Genomic DNA, 21673 nt, shown 5'->3' on the forward strand with positions numbered 1-21673 from the left:
TTTCATTGTGCTGTTCACACATTGATTGCCCTCATGTTACCGAAATATGGACTAACCAAATCTTTTTAGGTTGCACCAGATTCATTGCTGTCTGTGTTAATTTTGATAACAATTGTAGTGCTCTGATTTAGTTAACATGCTAAAACTAAATTTAAAAACTCCATATGTTTAATAAAATTGTTTAAAAAAGTTAAATACATTCCAAAAAATGTTGAGCACTACACAGTATTTAAGAGAGCTAAGATTAGCAAAGAAGCTGGAGCCTACAAATTGGATTCCATGTTTTTTGCTGTGTTGTTCGTAGGCCTTGCCGCTGTTTTGAACTTTTTATATTTGAGCTGAGATCAAAGAGCAGATATGTGAAATAACATAAAATGTGTATTTGTAAAGCTCATGTTCACCCCTAACGGAGTATCTTGGTGCTGAATTACAGATTTGTATTGTTACCCAACTCAATGGTACTAATTTTATCGACCTCAGATCAGTGTAAGGTTGAGTGATCCCGCCAGGGTTTGAACCGGTGACCATGAGGTCGAACACAGGCCCCTGCAGTGGATCCATTAGTCCATTGAGCTACCAGACCCGGCTCCGGTGCAAATTGCTCTGATTCTTTATGTTGCTATTTCATTAATAGAAGATAATTTCACCCCAATATACTTATCAAACAGCTATTGTCCCCTCTGGACCACACAAGACTTGGTACGTGAATATTTAAGGGGTGACATGCAACTGTGTTCCGGGGTTTTCAATTCATGAAACAGAACTCCATTTGAGTTTTATAAAATTGAGTCCTCCATAATGCACCTATTATGCTGCTCTAACTTATATTTGCTCAAATGTTGTTCTGTTGTCTTATTTTGCTGTGATTCAGGGAGTTCAACATGAAGCACCCTAATGCCCTCGATGGTGCAGAAGCTCTATGTAAAACACAGCAGCGGTCCATGTAGGTAAGGGCTGTAGGGCAGAGGGGGGGGGAGGGGAGCCGACATACGACAGAATAGGGAAAATTAAACCAATAAATAATTCCTATTCCATCGTCCGTTGACATCCGCCCGCCACCGGTGCTTACCTACTCGGACCCCTTCTGCTAAATAAAATTAGCGAGACACTAAGACCCATGTAGCCGAGGATCACGCCTCCTGTTACTAAAATAGATAATAATGCATTCACCAAAGTGCCATTAGGCTGCAGTTGTACCACGTATAATTTTCTGTTAATCCTCTTAATACTTTACAGCACTGAACACTAAACCATACATAAGAACCATTTCAATGCATACGCAAAAGTGACAGGCCCCTTTAGCTTACTTTACAATGAATCTCAATCCCGAATGTGAGTGCGTGGCTATGGAAACAAGCATTGACATAGCCAATAGGTCTCGCCTTTGGGACCTTATAAGTATTTAGCCTTGCAACAGTTGATGTGGTTGCACCAAGGATATTGTGCTGCATAACTAAATACTTATAAGGTCCCAAATGCGAGACCCATTGGCTATGCAAATGCTTGTTCTAAATTTCGACAGAGGAGAGTTTACTTTTGATTTGCCTGTATAAGGGGGTGGAAGACTTTGTGAAGCTCTGCCTGGCCTTTCATGGCTGTCATAGTTATCCTCATGGGATGTCACTATGTCATAACTAATCTCTCTAGTTTGTGGGCTGGCATCCGTGATTGGCAGGTGGTGAGGAATCAGGAGAATTAAGAGCTGTGGCCACTATATGGAGCCCGCTGGTGTCATTCTAAATAAATACTGTTCTGCTGAGTACTTGTGCCTCGTTCTGCATTGCTTCAGCAGTTTCCTGAAAACAGCACAATAGAAGTGACACGCTTGTCTTTATCTCTCTGTCTGGTGGGTTGGGCTGGAGCAGTATTCTTTAAGCACAATCATTTAGCGATACCTTTGTGCTCATACGATTCCTTAAGCATGTGGACAAGGAGGGCCGACTGAGGTGCATTCTCACTCAGTCCCCTGGACAACTCCCGCAAGTCCTGTCTGACTGGATTCTCAGCTATGGCTTCCTGGCAGCAGCACGGTAGCGTGAACACTGACCTCACAGGCAGAGCTGCCACATAAAACTCTTTACACAAATGCCCCTCAAGGGGAGTTCTCTGTTAAATATCGCGCTGTGTATCCGTGTTTAAGAAGCCCCCGGCCCAAAAAATGTGAAGAGTTTTAACCCCTTGGGCGCGGCCGTGATTCTGTGCCTATGCGGCACATTCCGATCGCGGGTGCGGTCATGACGGCCGGGAGCCGTCACCAGCACACGAGCACTGTGTGCCATGACGGCTCCCGGCCGTCATCAGCATGGAAGGGTCTAAAGTGCATTGCAGCCTCCCTATGGCTTCATGAAAATGATAGCCTGATATTAAAGAAAATGCCACCAGTGGAATGATTAATAGCGTGTGCAATAATGCCTACAAAGGTGGAAGGAGGGAAATCGAGAGCGGACTTAAAAAAAATAACAAAGTTCACCTGGAACAAAGGTTCTCAGGTGCCACAAATATCTGGCGACGAGAAGAGTTATGCTTGTACAGGAGAGCGTAAACAACCACAAAAAATGACAAGTGGGAAAGGTGGGGGAAGTGCAAGCGCACTAAGCAGCAGCTGTATGCTCTTTTTCAAAGCACACACTCGTGCTTGTGGCGCGCCGATGCGCACCCCCGCAAGCTGTATGCCACCACTAGGACGAGTATGTGCTTGGAAAAAGAGCTGTACTACGGCTAAAGGTCTCCTATGCAGTGCATGCGCGATGCATAGGCGAGACCTAAAAAGGGATTGTTGGGTACCTCTGCCCCTGCCACCCTTGAACTCTGATACCCTTTTTGGGTTTCGCCTGCCGAAGGCTGCGCTCTGCGCAGCTTTTCAGCGCAGGTGAAATCCTATGTCGACAATAAGTACTTCTGGAACGTCCCCCGGCTCTCATTGGCTAGCTCCATAAATGGAGGCTAGCCATTGAGTGCCGGATCTGTCCATCAAGGCCGGACCAGATTCGGGGGCGTTCCGGAGATTTTTTCCCAGGGCGGAGTTACGTTTTTTCCCGTTCCCTCCCCTTTCACTGAAAGTGAATTCAGATGCGCTGTCCATTCCCGCCCCCTCCGTGTGCCTTTCCGCCCCCCTCGCTGTCCTGTGCACGTTTCCCGCCGTCCGTGTCCTCTCCCGCCCCCTCCCGCCGTCCGTGTCCACTCCCGCCCCCTCCCGCCGTCCGTGTCCACTCCCGCCGTCCGTGTCCTCTCCCGACTCTCTGCTAGGTTTACATTGGAAACAAACGTGTAATTTGCAAGATGCACGCAGAGCTCTGCGGCAGGCACATTATGCAAGAGCGTGGTGACAAGTGGTATGTACAAATACAAGTAAAGCTGTCTGCTAACGCATCTGTTTGTTAATAAAACACGTGTCGCGTTTCACTTCATGTTCGGTGCTTAAACTCTGTATGTTGCTTGAAGCAAAGATGGCAATCTTACAAAACGGATCCAATAAGTACTTATAAACTAATCAGTTACCACGTATTCCCTACAGTGGCAGGTTACGACTTTTGCCACCTTACACTTAAGTTAACCAATCATCCAGCAGAAAAATACAGACTTGGTCCTCTTAACTTTACAAACAAAGCCAAGCAAGAGGAAGTGATGACATAACAGGCAGATGACGTTCTCCGATTGGCTATTTTCTGTAGCACTTGGAGCATATCGGGCGACAGGTGTTTCGGGGATTGTAGTTTTACTATGATGTCAGGTCATGATTTAAGCCACTCCAAGCCCCTCATAAGGGACAAGAGCGTGTGATGCAGGGCCGGGCGCTGCGGAGGATTGCTCTCAGCCATTAAAGCAGCATTATGTTATGTACCCTTCTGCACTCACAGCCAGGCTGTAGCCGACGGACTACTAGTCCCAGCGTGCACTGCACGACCAGAGGGAGGAGGACTGACCCGGAGCAGAGGCAGCCGCCTCAGAGCCCCGCACTGGTGAGTGTTGGGGGTGGCGGGGAGAGGCGAGGGCTGCGCTGTTTTTCCCTTCGCCATGGCTTTATGCCTGGGTGAGGTACCAGATTCAGCAGCAGGAAGCGAAACCATCAACGTGACAGTGTGGACCTGTGAACGTTCCTTCCGGTTTGGGACATGCTAGTTCCGGCTGATGGAGTTAAACTGTGTAAACATTTTTCGGACATGAAGGAGCTTTCTTTGCTGCCTGGGATCTTCGAATGAGTAACTGTGCTCTCTTTTGAATGGACCACAGGAAGTTATCCAAATCAAACATCTCGTTCTCATTAAGGAGGGACTGTGATAAAGTAAGCAGAGAGGTGATTACCAGTACTTCGTTGTGTTTTTTAGGTCTAATTTTTTTGTGGTTGTGTATATTATGAGGCACTGTGTCATCGCTGTACATTACTTCCATGTAATGACGTTGCCTAGCTGACGTCATCGCTCAGGGAGTCTCGTGTCATTTAGGCCTCGGGTATGTTGGTTGCCGGAAGTGATGGGGAGGACATTGAAATTCCATAGTGTGGACCTGGGGGACCTATGCAGAGACAAGAGCAGTCTAGCGCTTAGAAGGGAGAGGTTCACGTGGTACCGTGACTACTGTGGTTGTGTGTAATAATCACACTGCGATTTTGGGTAATTAACCTGGCATGTTTGAAATAAACGCAGAATTCACCAGAGCATGATAGACCGTAGTGAGAGTCGAGAGTGAAGGTTGCCATAAAACAGTAGCGGACATGGAGACCTGGCATTTGATTCTGGCTAAGGCACAGTTTTAACCTTTTTCATGCAGACTTCTGGTAACACTAGCATGTTGTTGGATATTGTAGCCTTTTGTCCCTGTTCATGGCCTGTTCCGTCGGACTCTCCCCCTGATAATCCGGAAAGCTGACCTGTGACCTCTCAGAGGAGCTTGATGCAGCAGATTCACAGTACCACCTTGCCCAGAGCAGACCCTCGGGTGTGCAGTTATGGTCATCACCCCATCCCACTTCCGGCCTGACTACTGACTCTTCATTCGACTGCCATGGCCCAGCTTCTGTTTACCTTCCACCTCTGCTATCACACCTGCTATATGAGTACTTTGAGTCCAGGATAACTTTAGGTCTTGAAGTGAACGCCACAGATCGGATCCCTGCGCATGCGCACGACTTGGGCTCAGTGAGGCCACTCAAACATTTCCAGAGAGATGAAAGTAGCCAGCTGGTGTTTGAAATCCCAGGCAGAGCCGGACGGTAATCGTATTCCATAGCACGGGCTCAGCTGTGAGGAATGCTTCATGGCTGCTGGAAGCCAGCTGCGCCCTTGGAATCTGAACACGAGGGCATCCCTCAGACGGCATCTTTGTCCTTGAGCTGCTTGATGGTGTAATTGTGTCCAGGGCACAAGTCTAGTAAACCACCATCATTACACCTAGTGTGAATATCACCCACTTCACTGGAAGGTAGTTCATGATTATCAGACCGTTTTCATTTAATTATTTTAGGTTTGGTGACACATTGTGTAGGTTGATTAATTCATTAAGTACTCTTCCATGGCACACTATACATTGAAAAGAGCGCCTTTAGGCTCCATCTAGGCACTGCACATGGCAAAACCTGGTAAATAAAGACTATTCAAACACAATGCAAAGTTACAGTAAGGGTGTAGATACTACAAAGATAACACCAGTCCATCCCTCATTTACTTGCACATTTCAGAAAGAAGCTGTAAAAATATTCGAGTAGCTTGCATCATGTAAATCCTCCCATTAATCAGTCTAGGTTTTTGATTGCTTCTACCGACTGGTGGTTAGTGGAGGTGTTTATTTAATAACATTATTTTTATTCATCGTTTAAATTCCTTTAGGTTGCAGACTTGCCTTATCGGGCCATGAATTGCATTTCTGGTGTTCATTAAATAGCACGAAAGCCTGACAGTGGGTGTGTGTGGTCGTTCACCAGTGGCACATTAAGTAAATGACAATGCCATTTATTTATCTGTTTTCAAAACCAACACATAAATAAACAATTTGTCATTTACAATGCCAATAACTCTAACTTTGTCAAAGGCGAAACCGTTGCATTGTAAATGCTTGTTATAGCTGTAACCTCAATTGCAATCCTGACCATGTACAACCATTTTTGATCTGCCGTTGTGTTTGCCTACTCCTTCTAAATAGTTGCAGGGTTCCGAAGCATGTTTACCTTTTGTAATTTAGCTGTCATGTTTAATTGGATATTCCTGAATAGTTGTAATCTGCAAAGAGCACTGCTGCATCGCACATTTTGGTTCCCCATATCAAGATTTTCAAAGTACAACGATTAAAAATAAGCCAAAATTAATTTGCACCTTGCCATAGGCCCAACCACAAGAAAGAATGAATATGCTTGGTGTAACATGTTCCTTTTGTGTGGTGTCATCTCTGCCTGTTATATTTTTCAGAATATTATTGCGGAACATGAAATTCGAAACATCTCTTGTGCAGCACAGGACCCAGAGGACCTCTCAACATTTGCCTACATCACAAAGGACTTGAAGTCTGCCCACCACTACTGCCATGTTTTTACTGCCTTTGACGTGGTCAGTACTTTTAAAGTATTTAAAGTTTCCTTTTCAGTCCCTCTTTATGTTGGCTTATGTTTTTCAAAATAGAATACTAAATTAGAATAATTTCTGAGTTGGGGTGCAGTTCAGAACTATGGTAGCAAAAGAATTCCAGAAGCGAGGATAAGCAAGAAGCTGTTTATTCAGTGACAACCCTGGCAGTTATAACGCGACCACCAAGCCCCAATGGAAACTTTAGCATTCCAACAGTAATGGAATGCAGGAAGGCACCAACAGGATGAAGGGAGAAGGGGGAAAGGTGGGAGAAAAGGAATGGGGCAAACTGTTAAACATACAACTATACGTGAAGGAAAATAGAGGATATATGTGGGAAGGACAAGAAATACAGATCGCATATTAACCACAACAAGAACCTTATGGCATTCGTGTCTGGACTGATTGTAAAGGTTGAAGTGCAGCATTATAAGTCGATGTCACATTGTGAATTGAAATGAGTCTCGCTGCCAAGTGTAATTAAGAGATATATTTTAATTCTCATTACCTATTATTCCAAGATGTGGAAAATCAGTTTTGTTGGTAATATTCCAATTAGTATTGTAATTTATTGTTTGTAGGATGTGATTAAAATGCACAGATTACTTTAACTATTGTCGGGTAAGGGAGTGCAATATGTGTGAACAGATATGTTATTTTTTTTAGCCCAGTGCTATCAAACATAGGGGACACTGTACCAAAACCAGATAAATGGCCAAGTTGAAAGGACGAATAGATCAATAAAGGATAGCATACAGCTATACGTTCAAGCTTGCTCCCCTGATGGAAGCGATTCCGGTAGCACTGGTTGTTATGCAGAACACACTGTTCAATGGTCAAAACACATGTTGGTGCATGCACGAAAATAGCCTACACAAGAATAGGGGAGAAGAAAAAATGGACTCCAAAGTGTCAAGATACACCCTACCATTAACACGTCACCGCACAGTACCTGGCACATATCACTGAAGAAGTACTGGAGCCATTCTCATGAGGATTGATACCCTAGTGGGATGAGAATATTTAGTTTCTTCCATGTGAAGGACAAAGGACTTCATTCACCAAGGTGACATGTTTCATCACCGGGCCCCTCCTTTCTGTGGCGACAACAAGCTGCAAAAGGTTGCCTCAACCTTGAGCTCTATATACAGAAGACTGGTAATGTGGGCCTCCCTACGAATAAAGTTCTGAGGGGAGCAGGAATTATGTGGAGGAAGGTGATTTGAAAAGACTTTATAAATCCCTACCTATCACATGATTGAAAACTGTGTACTTTTTTAAACTGTATGATGCAGAACCCCAGTTTGCATCCACATGTTTGTGGCAAATGTAATTAGCATTAATAGTTCTCGGGCATTCACCAGGATGGAATGGTCCCATAAATCTCTCACACTACCCTTTCTGGTGTAACTGTATGGTCAAGTCTGTCAGCCATCAAACAGGCTACACCTTGCCTGATTGGTGTAGGTCTGGTCCTTTTTATCTGAGGGAAGAGAAAAATCATAAGGCACAATAATCCCTATTTATGGTATCATTAACTGCATCCCAGATGTTATAGGAAACATAGCATTATATCATGCAGACTGTAATGCATTAAGTGGAAAAACACATGGTCACTGTGCACAGCAAAATGTTTACCACCATATACACACTCACCACCAACATGTGCAGAATTTATCCACACAGTGAAGTTCACAAAATCAGAGTAAGTGTTGCTCAGTGATCTTGGACTAATACATGAAATAGATTAATAGGGCGTTTCCCGTGAGTAAGGATCACAATCTGGAGGTAGAGAATGCCACTGTATTAAATGGTAGAAATGGCGGTCATGATACAACTAAAGGTACTCGACCTTCTAGTTTTCCTCCCATGTTGTGGGGGCAGATGGGGGCAGTCTTTGCTAGCCCGCATCAGCATTTAGTATGCATACTCACACAGCACGAATTCACATGTATTTCCGGTGAGGGAACTAATGGTATCAGAGGCACTATCTTGTATTAATGATGAACTTCTTTCAATATTTTATTATCATCTTGCCATAAATCATCAATTAACGGACACCTTTATAAATATTCAATTCGGTGACAGGCAAGGCCTTCAAGATGTGAAGTTTAAGCATTTTTGTGTGATTTATTGGGCTATACATCAACTTTACTTGAGTCCTTTGTCATCATTTTAATGATCATAGATTTAATTACCATGAGACAAATTGTTTCTTCATACTTAGACAGTTCATAGTATTACAGTATCAAGAACTGGGCAATCTGGATGCCCTTTCTTTGTGGCACCTGGCCAGCTCTGGATCAGTTTTCCCCATGGCTGAGTTGGATTATGGATCAATTACGTTTCATATGGGCTATCAGAAGCTTTCTGTTCTGTACAGGTGATACATCGCTCAGGGATCGATAATTTTCCAATATCAAAGGGCCATTTACTTTACCCAACTAATCCCTTAACGCTGGGTACAGTGTGATGCAAATGTATACCCAACTCGCCAATTTTCACAAAAGAACCTGCATTTCTCCTTACAGAATGTATATATTTGTGGCGACAAATTTTTAGGAGGTTGAGTAGTTGATGGCAATAATATGTACCTTATCTATACTACTAAATGATAACCGACTCAGTGTATAATTTATAATGTTTATCGAAAAATAATGTGAAATAAATGCTCATCAAGTACCGTAATACAATACAAACCATAGATTATCACAGAGAACATGAATTAGCAATGAATAGCAACAAACTCATATCAAATAAGCAATACATTGAAGGAGTGGTTAGGCGAAGAGAGAAAAGTTTCAGAGACAAAATACATTTGCAAAGTATATGCAAATTCAGGATATTATCTATACAAACCCAGATAACAATCAGGGAAAATCTACCCTCTGGCCAAAGGGCAATAAGGCCCCTCGAGAAAAGTTGAGTGACAACGATTAAGTCTGGAATCAGGCAACAGGTAGGCCCCCATTTGGAAAAAGCAAAACCGATGACAGCGATGATCTCCCGTTACCCAGCCAACCTAACCACACCCATTAGGGACTTTAAATTATACCTTAAAACTCAAATGTCCAACCCTCACATGCAACCAACTACAGTTTTTCTTCACATTTGATTGGTCAAGGTAGAGGGTGTATAGTCACACCACTTTCAGCATGACAGTCTCTACAAATATCCATTTGTTTTCAGTAAATCTATGACCTAAGCTTCCACCCCAGGAAATACAAGTATACACATTTCAGGCTTCAGCTTCCTTCTTTCGGACAAATTTTTCATTTTCTGTTGCTTCTTGTGCCACTTGTGTGCTTCTAGAGGAAATGTTCCTCACTTGCTGATTATCTCCTTCTTCACTGTTAACTTTTGGCAGGCACACGTAAAATTGAAGGTTGGTCGCTTTTCCCTTCCCTCCACGTTCTCTCTGCTATTTCAGCGTATTTTGTATAATTCCGTTTTTCTCTTAACCCAGGCTTCTACAGAGAATAAAACAAACATCCTTGCTTATTTTATAAAGTTTTCCATTACGCACCCTCCCAATGCTGCATCTAACCATGCGCAACCCATATTATTTTTCCTAATAAACGTTAATAACACGCCCAAAAGCAGCATTAGTCACTTTATTTTTCTTAAGCCAGAATCATTTGCTGCCTAGTTCCATGCATTAGTACACGCATGCACAAAAGGCATTTCCCCTTATTTTAGTTTTCTTTAAATACAATTTTCACAGCACACTTGTTAATGTATGTTATTGAGGATTTTATCTGAGCAGGTTTTATTTTCACAAATCCCTGCTTCATTAATCCCCCTTTGATGGCGTTTTTGACCCATCATCAAAATACCCAACAAATACAAGTTACCACTTGTTTAAAATGCTGTACTTCTTTCTCGTTTTATCATTCTTCCATCTAAGTCCTTCATGATCTCATAATAGTTTCCCCTCATGTCCTCTAATTCTAGCTCCTCTCTTTCTCTTTCTAGCTCTACTTTTAAGATCTGTCTCCTTTCTTCATTTCCATTTGCAACATTTATAAATCATGATAATCATCAATATCACTACAACTATTGAAGTAATAGGTATTAATATTTTCCCTAATAGATCACTCCCTAAAGTAGAAAACCAATGTTCCACTGAGGAAAAACTCTTACTAAGTTTCTCCCATACACCATCAACCTTCAATTCAGCCAAGTCACCATGAAGATCTGTAATATTTTTATATACGCCTTAAGGTTTTTACTCTTGTCAGGAATTTAAGTACAGCCCTGTTGTATTGTCAACATGCTGCAGACTCCCCCCTCTTTTACCAATAATATATCAAGGGCAAGTCGATTTTGCAAAACCATTGATATGGTTGCAACCATATCAGTATCAATCATCAAGAACCCACCAGCAGTATCTGTTGATAAACAGTAAAGTACACTGTGGACAATTTTCTAATGTTGTGTGAATTCGAAAAGACTCCAACTGAAGGTATCGGTGCTCCAAAAATATCCCCCATTATCTTTGAATAACTTGCTCCTCTCTTATTACGTGTTAGTCCTTGTTTTATTTAATTGATTCTATTATTCTTATCTACATGAAACACTTTTGGAAACACCATGCCTAAATAACAACATCCTTACCAACCTGCAGGTATCCTATAATGGGCATTCTTACCACACACATAATAAATTCCTGGGGAAACGGGATCAGTTCCTCCTTTCAATCGCCAGTTTCCTTTTATCAAGAAAGTATGCTCACATTTACTAGAGCCAATGAAATAACTATTAAGTTCAGTCTTTTCTCTAAACACACAAAGTTTTCCTCTATTTTGAAAATCTAGTGTCATGGCAGCCTAAGTCTCACCCTTTTTGTAATCAACCTCTTTGAAAGCCCATGGAGGTACATGAGACTATTGCTTAGCAGCTTTCGTTTTGAAGTCTCGTCTTCTATCCTCTACTATATTCATACATTCTGTTTCTTCATGTCGCAGTTTACGGGTTAGATTATTTCTATGAGCATCTATTGTATCTATTGGTTTGTTACTAATGAAAAGATTTCCCGTGTATGCTGCATAAACAGGTCCATAAACAATTTTTAAATCTCTCCTAACAGGAATTTCTGAAAATATGAAATCAAAATGAGAGTAATAATACTCTAATCCTTCCCTCTCATAAAACAAAATGGTTTAAAACACTACAAGACACACCATAAGTTAAAGGTAGGTGATTATATGTCAGCCCCTCTGAGACAGACAATGGTAATTGAATACACACATAACAAACTCTTTCATTCATTGTATTAGCATATTCCTACAATTTAGTAAAAACATTTAACGAAAAATCATTCATTGATTTATCATGATGATAAAGACTATCATCTTCTATCGTTTCTATATAAGTGTTAGAATTTCCTTTAGTAATAGAATCCATTCTCCCAATTCCCACATCCTTAGTATTATTGTGATTAGTCACCATTAAAACAGGCACCATAACAATCAGTGTAAACCACACTATCATTAGTAATAAAACACTATATAACAAACCTTAATATATATACGTTTAAAACTACGATTTTGATGTCCAGACTCTGTTACCTTTGCCATTTTGAATCTAAGGAGAAAAACTAAAATTCTAAAACTTGAAAAAAATGTATTATCCAAGAACCATCTATAGTAGAATATCCTAACACTTTATGCCTTTCTTCTTTACGCCCGCCTTTTTTTTATATCTTCTTTTCTTTCAAACCCTTTTGAACTTGCAAAATATTCCTCATTGAAATTGTTGCACCTTAATTTTCACAGTTCTTTTTAAGGTGGTTTTAGCTTGCTTTGATCACTTGGATCAGTGCCAGCTTCTTCGTTTTGATTTGTGTTTTCAATTTCTTCCAACACCACATATGTCCATTCTGTAGCTGTGTATTTCTTATTTGGAATTTTCAGTTTGACTTGATATTTCATTCATTTGATCTGGCTTTTTCTTTTCAAAAGTGTATTTCAGTCGGTTCACTCCTTTTGACCACACATCACATTTTCTTGCTTTCTTTACTTGAACTGCTTCTTCACCTTCGTTGTCAAGTTCTTTTATTCAGTTATTTTCTTTGTTGTACTTGCTCTTCATTTTCATCAATCACTTTCCCTTTTTCTTTCTAAACTTCAGTCTCTTGAGACCCAGTAGCTGGTGCCCACTTTATTCAACTTGTGCTTGTTTCTTCTCCATTTTCAGCCTTTTCAGAATCTGTCACACTAGATTCTATAGCTTCATGATCTTTGGTATGGTCCGTGCCATCTGGGTTCTAAACACGACTTCCTCACGTGTTTCTTCACCAGAACCTGCTCTCCTGGACTGAAATCATGCGTTTAATCCAGCTGTGTTGTGGTTGCAATTTCTCCATCCTGATGAGACACAGAACACACACCAGATCAGCCAATCCTTTGCAATAATCAAACACTATATCATGAGAAATATTCATCATTTTGTTTTCTGGTACAATTGCTTGTCTCATTAGTCTCCCCATCAAAACTTCATGAGGACTTAATCCAGTTTTCTTATCAGGAATGCTTCTAAGACTCATCAATACCAGGGGTGTAAAGCATCTGGCCATTTCAGTGTTGTAGATGCACACACTTTTGACCGTCTGGACTTAATAGTGCCATTAATCTGTTCCACCACTCCTGATGCTTCAGGTTGATACGCACAATGCAATTTTTGCTCAAATCATCCAAATTACGTCATTATTAAAGTGAGTTCCTCTATCGGTTTCAAAAGAGACTGGAAATCGAAACTTAGGAATTATCTCTCTTAAAAGCAATTTAGCAGCAACAGTCATGCTATCGTTCCTTCTTGTTGGATATGCTTCTACCCAACGAGAAAACAAGCAAACAGCCACCAGCACATTTCAGTCCATCACAAGGGGGAAGTTCAATAAAGTATAACTGCAATCTGGTAAATGGTCCTGCTGCTTTACCAATTCGACCTCAATTTACACCAGTCTTTCTACCTGGATTTTGCTGCTGGCAGACTATACACCTCTGGCATAGACTCTCTGCAATGACCCTAAATTTGGTATTGTACCATGACTGCTTGAAGAGTCTGATCATAGCATTCCTTATATGCCCAATTCAATGGTACATCCTTGCCATCTGTGAAAGGGAACAATCTGGCATTACTGGTCTTTCATCAACATACACCCATACTTCATCTTCTACTCTCTTTTTACAACCTGATTTTATCCAAATTTCTTTTTCTTCTTCTATTGCTTCTTCCTGCAACTGTCTAATTTCTTCCCATGTTTCCAGAGAAGAAAATATCAAGTGGCAATTTGTATCTTTTTTCTCTAGCCATCTGTTGAATTTTGTGCACAGAAACAAGCTACTTGGTCTGCATATCTGTATCCATTTGTCATATTGCCATTTCCTGACTTACGTGCTGAACATTTAACCACAGCAATCTTTTTGGGCATTCGTAATGCATTCAATAAATCCTTCACATTTTTACTGTTCCGGATTGGGGATCCTGAAGATGTCAAGAATCCTTTTTGAAATCCACAACTGACCAAAATCATGTACCACCCCAAAACCATATTAACTATCAGTGAATATGGTTACTCTCAGATTTTTGCCAATTATACATGCTCTAGTCAGAGCAATTAGCTCAGGAATTTGAGCAGTATTTACCCCCTTCAGACATGATCCTTCAAGAACCATAGCCACTGTACATACTGCATAAGCAGCACTCAATGTACCTTTCTCATCTCTCAGACAAGATCCATCCACAAACATCACACTATCCGATTCTTCTAGTGGTGTATCTTTTATGTCAAGTCTTGGTTTCGTGCACAATTCTGTCACATCCAACCAATCATGGTCTACTTTTTCAGGTTCAGGTTTCAAGTCTTTATTTCGATTTTTGACAAATCATAAAAGACACATTTTAATACATTTAAAAAACATTGAATTAAAAAACTTTTTGCAAAGAAAAAAAATACAATACGTTCGTAAGCAAAAGCTATATACATGTAAGGCAAACCAAGTAAACCAAACAACAAAAATCTAGGATAAGTTGATTTTGAAGGGATTAAGAAAAAGTATTAAACATCTAAGGTGAGAAACCTGATTAAACATAAAAATTTAATAATAATACACATCTAGTCATGTCAAATGGGAAACCATTTCATAGTTAAAGTGCAAAACGTACAGATAGAGGAGAACGAATATGTAAGCAATAGACAGGATAAGTCACTTTATGAAACACTATTGGCAAGCTCTGGCAACTTTGACATGTATTTTAACCTTATGAGCCAGGCCCATCCTAAATATTTAGCCAGGCTCACTACAAAGACCTCGGAGGTATTAGTCTTTAGCGCCCAGATGGCATCGGCAGATTTTCTAAGTGGTAAACGCTGGAACAGTGGTTTTAACCATTTTTTTCGCGGCACCGAATAACTGGGGCAAGCAAAAAGAAAGTGGCCCTCTGATTCTTTCTGACCCGGACAGCCTTTACAGAAATTTGATACCCCCATAGACCATTTGTTTACAAAAGTGTAAAGGCAAAGCACCCACTCTGAACTGATGGTACAGTTTCTTGTCCAGCGGTTTGGTAATAACATCCCAATAGGGCTCACGGGACATGTCTAGCTTAAATGTGAGGAACCTGCCCGTGAGGCTAATATTGCTGGAAAGTAAAACTCGATTTTGGCGAACAGAAGCCCAATACAGGGCATTAAACTCCTGTTTGGAGGGGAACACATTGGATGAAGGAGATATCCAAAGCTGTTCTAGACCCATGTCTATGAGGATGTTTTTTACAGCTTGGAGCCATGGGATTTTTCCAGATCCACTGATTGACCTGACTTCTGCTAGTTCTTTCGCAAATAGAGACAGGTCAAGGGAGGTCCATATTCTCCTCCACAGGGCCACCAACCTAAATCTGGCCATCTCATTGATCGGTAGGCACCCCAAATCCAGGCAAAGGGGGATTGATGGAGTCGACTGTGGTAAACCCACCAGGTTCCGTAGGACCTTGCATTGGGTTTTAAAGAGATTAAGGAGATCCATATAGCCCCAAAGATCTGCGCCATATAAGATGGCAGTAGTAATTTTGGCGTCATAGATCTTGAGAGCTGGAAGGACCCGCTTGGTGATGGATCTTTTTTGCTCTTTTATAAGACAGCCCGTTAACCTTGCAAGCTTGAGATGCTGTGTATTAATTTGATCTTTCCATCTCAGGCGGCTGTCAAGGGTAACCCCCAGGTAGGTCATAGTCTCGACTTGCTCGAGGTTAACTCCATTCAGGCTCACAGAGCTCCGGACAGGATGATTTCTTGAAAAAACCATGAACTTTGTTTTCCCCACATTCACCGCTAGATTGTTAATGGCACAAAACTCCTCAAAGCGGTTCAAGGCCCGCTGTAAACCGCTGCGTGTTCTAGAGAGGAGTAGGGTGTCATCGGCGAAGATGAGCAGTGGGAATCTCGTCCCAGCCAACATTGGGGCATCGGTGGGGGTGTCCATAAAAAATTTCACCACTTGATCGATAAATAGGAGGAAGAGTGTTGGCGCCAGGACGCACCCCTGACGGACTCCTCTGGTTACCGGGAATGTTTCAGTCACCTGTCCTTGGCCTCCCCACCTCACCCTCGCATAGTTATCCTCATGGAATTTAATTATGAGGTCAAGTAGATCTGGTGGACAACCCAAGTTTTCCATCACTCCCCACAGTTTGTCCCTTGGCACTAGGTCGAAGGCGGACTTTAGGTCAATAAATGCAGCAAAGATGGTACCGCCGCCAATCGAGACCACTTTCCAATAAATCAGGCATAATCTAAACACCTGATCAATGGTGCTTATGCCCGATCTAAAGCCCGCCTGCATAGGAGATAATATGTCCTCAGATTCAATCCAGCCCTGGACCCGTCCCAGGACCATACGTGCGATGATTTTTTGTATGGAATCAATGAGACTAATAGGGCGGTAATTCCCTGGCTTGGACCTGTCACCTTTTTTGAATATTGGAATAATCTCGGCTCCCTTCCATGATTGTGGGATCTTGGCTCCTTTAGCTAATGAGTTAGCAATCATGGTTATGTAGGGGAGCCACAAGGCTGGGTTTGATTTAAACAGGTCCGCTGGTATTAGATCCATGCCCGGAGCTTTCCCTCGCAGGGTCAAGCCCAAGGCCAGCTCGGCCTCTGATACTAAAAAAAAGTTTCTTCCCGTGGGTATGTAACGGGGGTATCGTACCAGATGTTTTTAAGGGTTTGGAATTGTCGGCTCTGAATTGGGCAGAATAGAATGTTACCCATTCTTCTCGGGGCACATGATTAGCCGGGGTACTCGAGTCTGAATCCTTCCCCCACTTGACTAAATCCCAGAATTTTTTCTGATTGTTCGAGGTGGAGGCATCCAAGAGATCTGACCAAAACCTGTCCTCCCACTCCTGTTTAGATTCCCACTGGGTTTTTCTATAATGAAGCCTAGCCGCTTTGACTGCACCCATGTCACGAGATTTAATAGTTTTGATAAGATCAGAGTGGGCCTCCCTACATTTTTTGTTATACCATTTCTTGGGAAGGGAATTGGCTTTAATGGGAGCACTCCGGCAAGGGAGGGAAAGTAGGGACTTTAGATGGCCAAAGCAACTAATGTGGAGATTAATAACATTGTTTGCCAAGTCCGGACTTCCCCCCAGCAAATCAATATTTAACATGTCATTGTACACATTTTTGGCCATTGTGTTAACATTGTCCCATAAGGATTCATCCTCCATAATCCTAGACCATTTCAACCTCCTCCTGTCATTGGTCAACAAAACGTCCCCTGTTTGTGAGGTGGTGGGCTCCTCTAGACTTTTTATATCTGGCAGTTTCAATGATAATAACAGCGGGTTGTGATCACTTTCTGGGCGCTGTAATACTGCCATGTCCACTAGTGAAGACCAGTATTCCATTTTTAACAAAACATAGTCAATGCGGCTCCGCCTTAGGCCATTATCAAAGGTACAATTGGCTTCTTTATCCGACTTTGTGCGACCATTACACGCTCGGAATCCCCTGTTTAAACAAAGGGCCATCCAATTCACTGCCGCCTCGGTTGCTTTAGCCATTTTATCAACCATCAGATCAGGAATGTCCCAAACAGCATCCTCAGTCGCGCTCCAATTATCCCCCATATCAAACAATGGCTCTATGGTGCAATTTAAGTCTCCAGCTAAGAGGGTAACATTCCCACTACCAATTTCAGCAAGTTTATGGTCTATAACGTTCAGCAACGGCGGGCTACGGCCACCAGGCATGCCTATATATGTTGAAGATATACAGATCCCATTGATTAGCCTTACTCAGTTTGATTGAGAGAAGATCCGGGTGCTGGACAGGTAACTCTGTTGGATAGAGACCCAATGACTGCTTCACCCAAATCAATAAGCCACCTGAGGCGCGTCCTTTACCCCCTTTAATCGCAGGTTTAAAGAAATTAGCATAGCCCAACTTAAAGACTGGTTCGGTTGCCCAGGTTTCTTGGAGCAAGATAATGTCATACTTGTCCACAAATTCCAGCCAATCTGCAGAGGACATGCGGGCCTTAATTCCTGCGATATTCCAGGATAAGATTGTCAGGTTTTCAAAAATTGGAACCACAGGGGGAGGATGCAAGGATGAAACTAGAGTAGGAGCCTGATTGCGCCCACTATCCTTCTTGTTCTCCATTTGCTTAGGATTATCCATAGGATCAACATTTATCATAGCCTCTGGATCATCTTTGGGTGCTGGTAAATTATTCGCCATTGTCACTAGGCCTCCCCCAACTGCATCTAAGTAATCAATAGGATGCGGAGACTCTATACTACACCTTATTGGCTCATGACCAACTACTTTAGCAGGGGAAGACTCACAGGGTGTTAGTGAAGTCAATCTATGGCCTCAAGGTCGTAGAGGGGAGCAAAGCGATTAAAGAGGAATGGGTGTTGACGATCAAGAGGGGTTAATGCCAAGGGGTATCTTATAGCTGGGGGCTGTCGGAGGGTGGAATATGGTTGGATTGGTCTTTGCCTATGAGGGTAAAAATATGTTAGGCCCAAAGTTTGGACATCCCCCTGCCTGGCAAATCTAGCTTCTCTTCGGATGGTGTCAACCACCCATGGGTCCTTGAACGAGATCAAGATACAATCTCCCTCCAAATCCTTGGTCCCATGTCCCACCCAATCCACTCTTCTTACAAATAAAATTTCAGTCGGAGAGGAGGGGGGTAAGGGTCGATTTTTATTTAGCCAGAAGATTACTTTGTTACGGAGATCCCCATACGACTCCTTACTACCAGGTTTTAGTGGGGCAACACCTGTCAAGACTATTGTATGTTGTGTTGCTTCAACCGGTAGGTCAGCGCGAGGGGTGGTGAAACTTCTGTGTCTCCCCTCCCTATGGTTGGTGTTACTTCGTTTGTCAGTTGTAACTCTATGTGGCGGGGAGGGGTGGGCAAGATTTGTTTTAACTAGTGGGGGTGGCCCAGTGCTTTGGTGTCCACAAGAATTATGTTTGTCATTAACCTTTGTCTTGGGTACCTGTGTTAAAGTACTCGCGGATGGCTTAGAGGATGTGGCTTTTTGCTTCTCCCCCCCTGTGAGCGTATTGGTATTTGGCCTTAATGTTCTATTATGGGCAGAGTTGCTCATTGCGATATTATTACTAGCTAAGTTATTTGGGGTTGTTTGTGTTTTACTAACTCCTATGTGGCTAGTACCAGTAACTTTTTGTAGCATAGCATGGTTTGAGTTGATTACAACCTCCAAGCTGTCCATTTTTGAGGTCATTAGCCTTGTCCGCTCCAAAACAGGTAGTAATAAAGTTTTGAACATGGCCTCCATTTTTACCAACAGTATTTCATCACTGTTAAAGCACATAGGGCAGGTGTTTGAAGAGCCTAAAGTACTGAGGGAGGGACACAGCATATTTGGAAACGCAGGGGGATTTTGTGTGTCAAAAGGATGCTCAGGGCCCTGGCTCCCTTTATATGTGGCATCTTTTATTTTTAAGATCTTTCGTTCTCTCCCCCCCCCGACAGTCTAGAATCTTGTTTTCTCTTTTTAGTGTTAAAGTCAGTGTTTGTGTTTGGAGAATCAACGGTGGCAACTGCATTAGAGACGTTAAGGGGTAGATATCCAGATATCTGGCTAGGTTCAAGCCCCCCGCTAGTCTGTAAATCATCCCCCTGGCTAGCTTGTGAGTCATCTATGCTATGCCCATCTTCCTCCAGAATAGGAGCAGTTGGACTCACCCCCACGCTTTCTAAATGGACAATGACGTCCGTGGAAGAAGTTTGGACACAATTGAAAGCAGCATGAGCTACGGGGCTTGTAATAGTAGCTAGTCCCCCCAGCGATGAGCGCTTTCCGCTGATAAGGTCGAGCGAAAGTCTTTTTTCGACCATAGCAATTTCCTTCTCCAATATCCCCGAGGCCCGTGTAATGAAGGCGTCAAGGGGGCCTGATACGACTCCATTATTGGTGTGGATTTGGACTGTGCGTTCTTTACCTGACCTTAAGGGCATTATAAGATGTTGGTGGGATACAAGATCACACAGTTACTTATAATCCGTCCTTGCAATTGTCAAACAATTGTATGCTAAGGCGCGCCGCCTACCTTAGGTATTTCCGAACAGCCAGGGGGGGTGGGCCCGGGCCGGACTCTGCCGGCCTCAAACGGCCCGCTCTTTGCCCGGTCTTCGCCCCGGTCGCACCCGCGTGCTCCCGCGCAGCGGTATCCCCGCCCAGTTAAATGGGGCTGGGACAGGGCAGGGGGCGTTACCGGCAGGGAGAGCGGCCACAGGTGTGACACGCAGGGACTCCTGGTCAATGGAGTCCCTGCTAGGCTGCTCGCAGCCCTGCCGGTGCACGAGGGCTTAGTTGGTCTTCTACTCCACTCCCCAAAGAAGACTCCTGGCGCAGCGGGACCCGCGCAGCGGGTCCGGCAAGGTGCAAAGTCCTCCCCTCAGCTCGGGACACAATCCAGCGACGACAGGCATTGATTCCTTAATCCTCTGGGCAGCAAGCAGCAAGGTTTCCCGCCGTTTGACAAACACGGGGCTGTTTTTACGATGTCGGGGGGCGTGGCCGGCAGGGAGAGCGGCCACAGGTGTGACACACAGGGACTCCTGGTCAATGGAGTCCCTGCTAGGCTGCTCGCAGCCCTGCCGGTGCACGAGGGCTTAGTTGGTCTTCTACTCCACTCCCCAAAGAAGACGGATCCGGCAAGGTGCAAAGTCCTCCCCTCAGCTCGGGACACAATCCAGCGACGACAGGCAGTGATTCCTTAATCCTCTGGGCAGCAAGCAGCAAGGTTTCCCCTCTCCAATGGTCTACTTCATCCTTCACTTCTTCACAACTTGAACTTGGCAACAAAGTTGCTGGATTCAATTCTGTGCATCTTGTTCCAGTCAGATTTTCAGCACCCAAAATCACTCTTTCATATATAGTCAGTCAGAGTCCTTGTTAATAGAATATCAACAGAGTGTGGCACATATACTTTCACTGGATGCCCCATAACCGTTGCTTCACTCTGCTCCAGACTCACACAAGTAGCAGCCACTGCTTTTAAACAGCCTGGTAACGCTGCTGCCACTGAATACAAAGTAGCTGAAAAATATACCACTGGACGACGTGCCATTCCATGTTTTTGTGTTAGGACTGAACGTGCACATCAATCCCGTTCACAACAGAAAAATGCAAAATCTTTTGTGCAATCTGGCATTCCCAATGCAGGTGCTCGACAAAGACTATCTCGCAATTCAATAAAATCTTTCATACACTCCTCATTCAACTCAATTGGATCAACCACGTCTTTATGGGTCAACCTCTGTAAAGGTTTGTGCTATCAGTGAAAACCCACTGATTCACTGTCTACAGTATCCAACCATTCCCAAAAACACTCAAACTTCTTTTTGAGTCTTAGGAGGACCCATTTGCAAAATCACAGTAATTCGATCTTGCGTTACTTTTTTAACTCCTTTCCCAGTTTTGTGCCCCAAACATTGCACCTCTTTTTGACAAAATTGTAATTTTGCTGGTGACACTTTATGCCCAGCTTTTGCCAAATGCTTCAGTAAGGCAATTATCTATCACACAGGCCTCTCGTGTTTTTGATGCCACTTGCAGGT

General features: G+C 43.0%; 1 protein-coding gene across 3 annotated transcripts in view; it reads left to right on the forward strand.

The window, feature by feature from the left end:
* Positions 1-21673, forward strand: part of ANKS1B (ankyrin repeat and sterile alpha motif domain containing 1B) — a 518817-nt gene that overhangs the window by 432154 nt on the left and 64990 nt on the right. For all 3 annotated transcript variants that reach the window (XM_078656438.1, XM_078656449.1, XM_078656460.1), the window contains one exon: positions 6399-6536. In XM_078656438.1, coding sequence (XP_078512564.1) covers positions 6399-6536 — 138 coding nt within the window. The remainder of the gene's footprint in view (positions 1-6398; positions 6537-21673) is intronic.

Source organism: Lissotriton helveticus, chromosome 1_1 (genome assembly GCF_964261635.1).
Source record: "Lissotriton helveticus chromosome 1_1, aLisHel1.1, whole genome shotgun sequence".
NCBI lineage: Eukaryota > Metazoa > Chordata > Amphibia > Caudata > Salamandridae > Lissotriton > Lissotriton helveticus.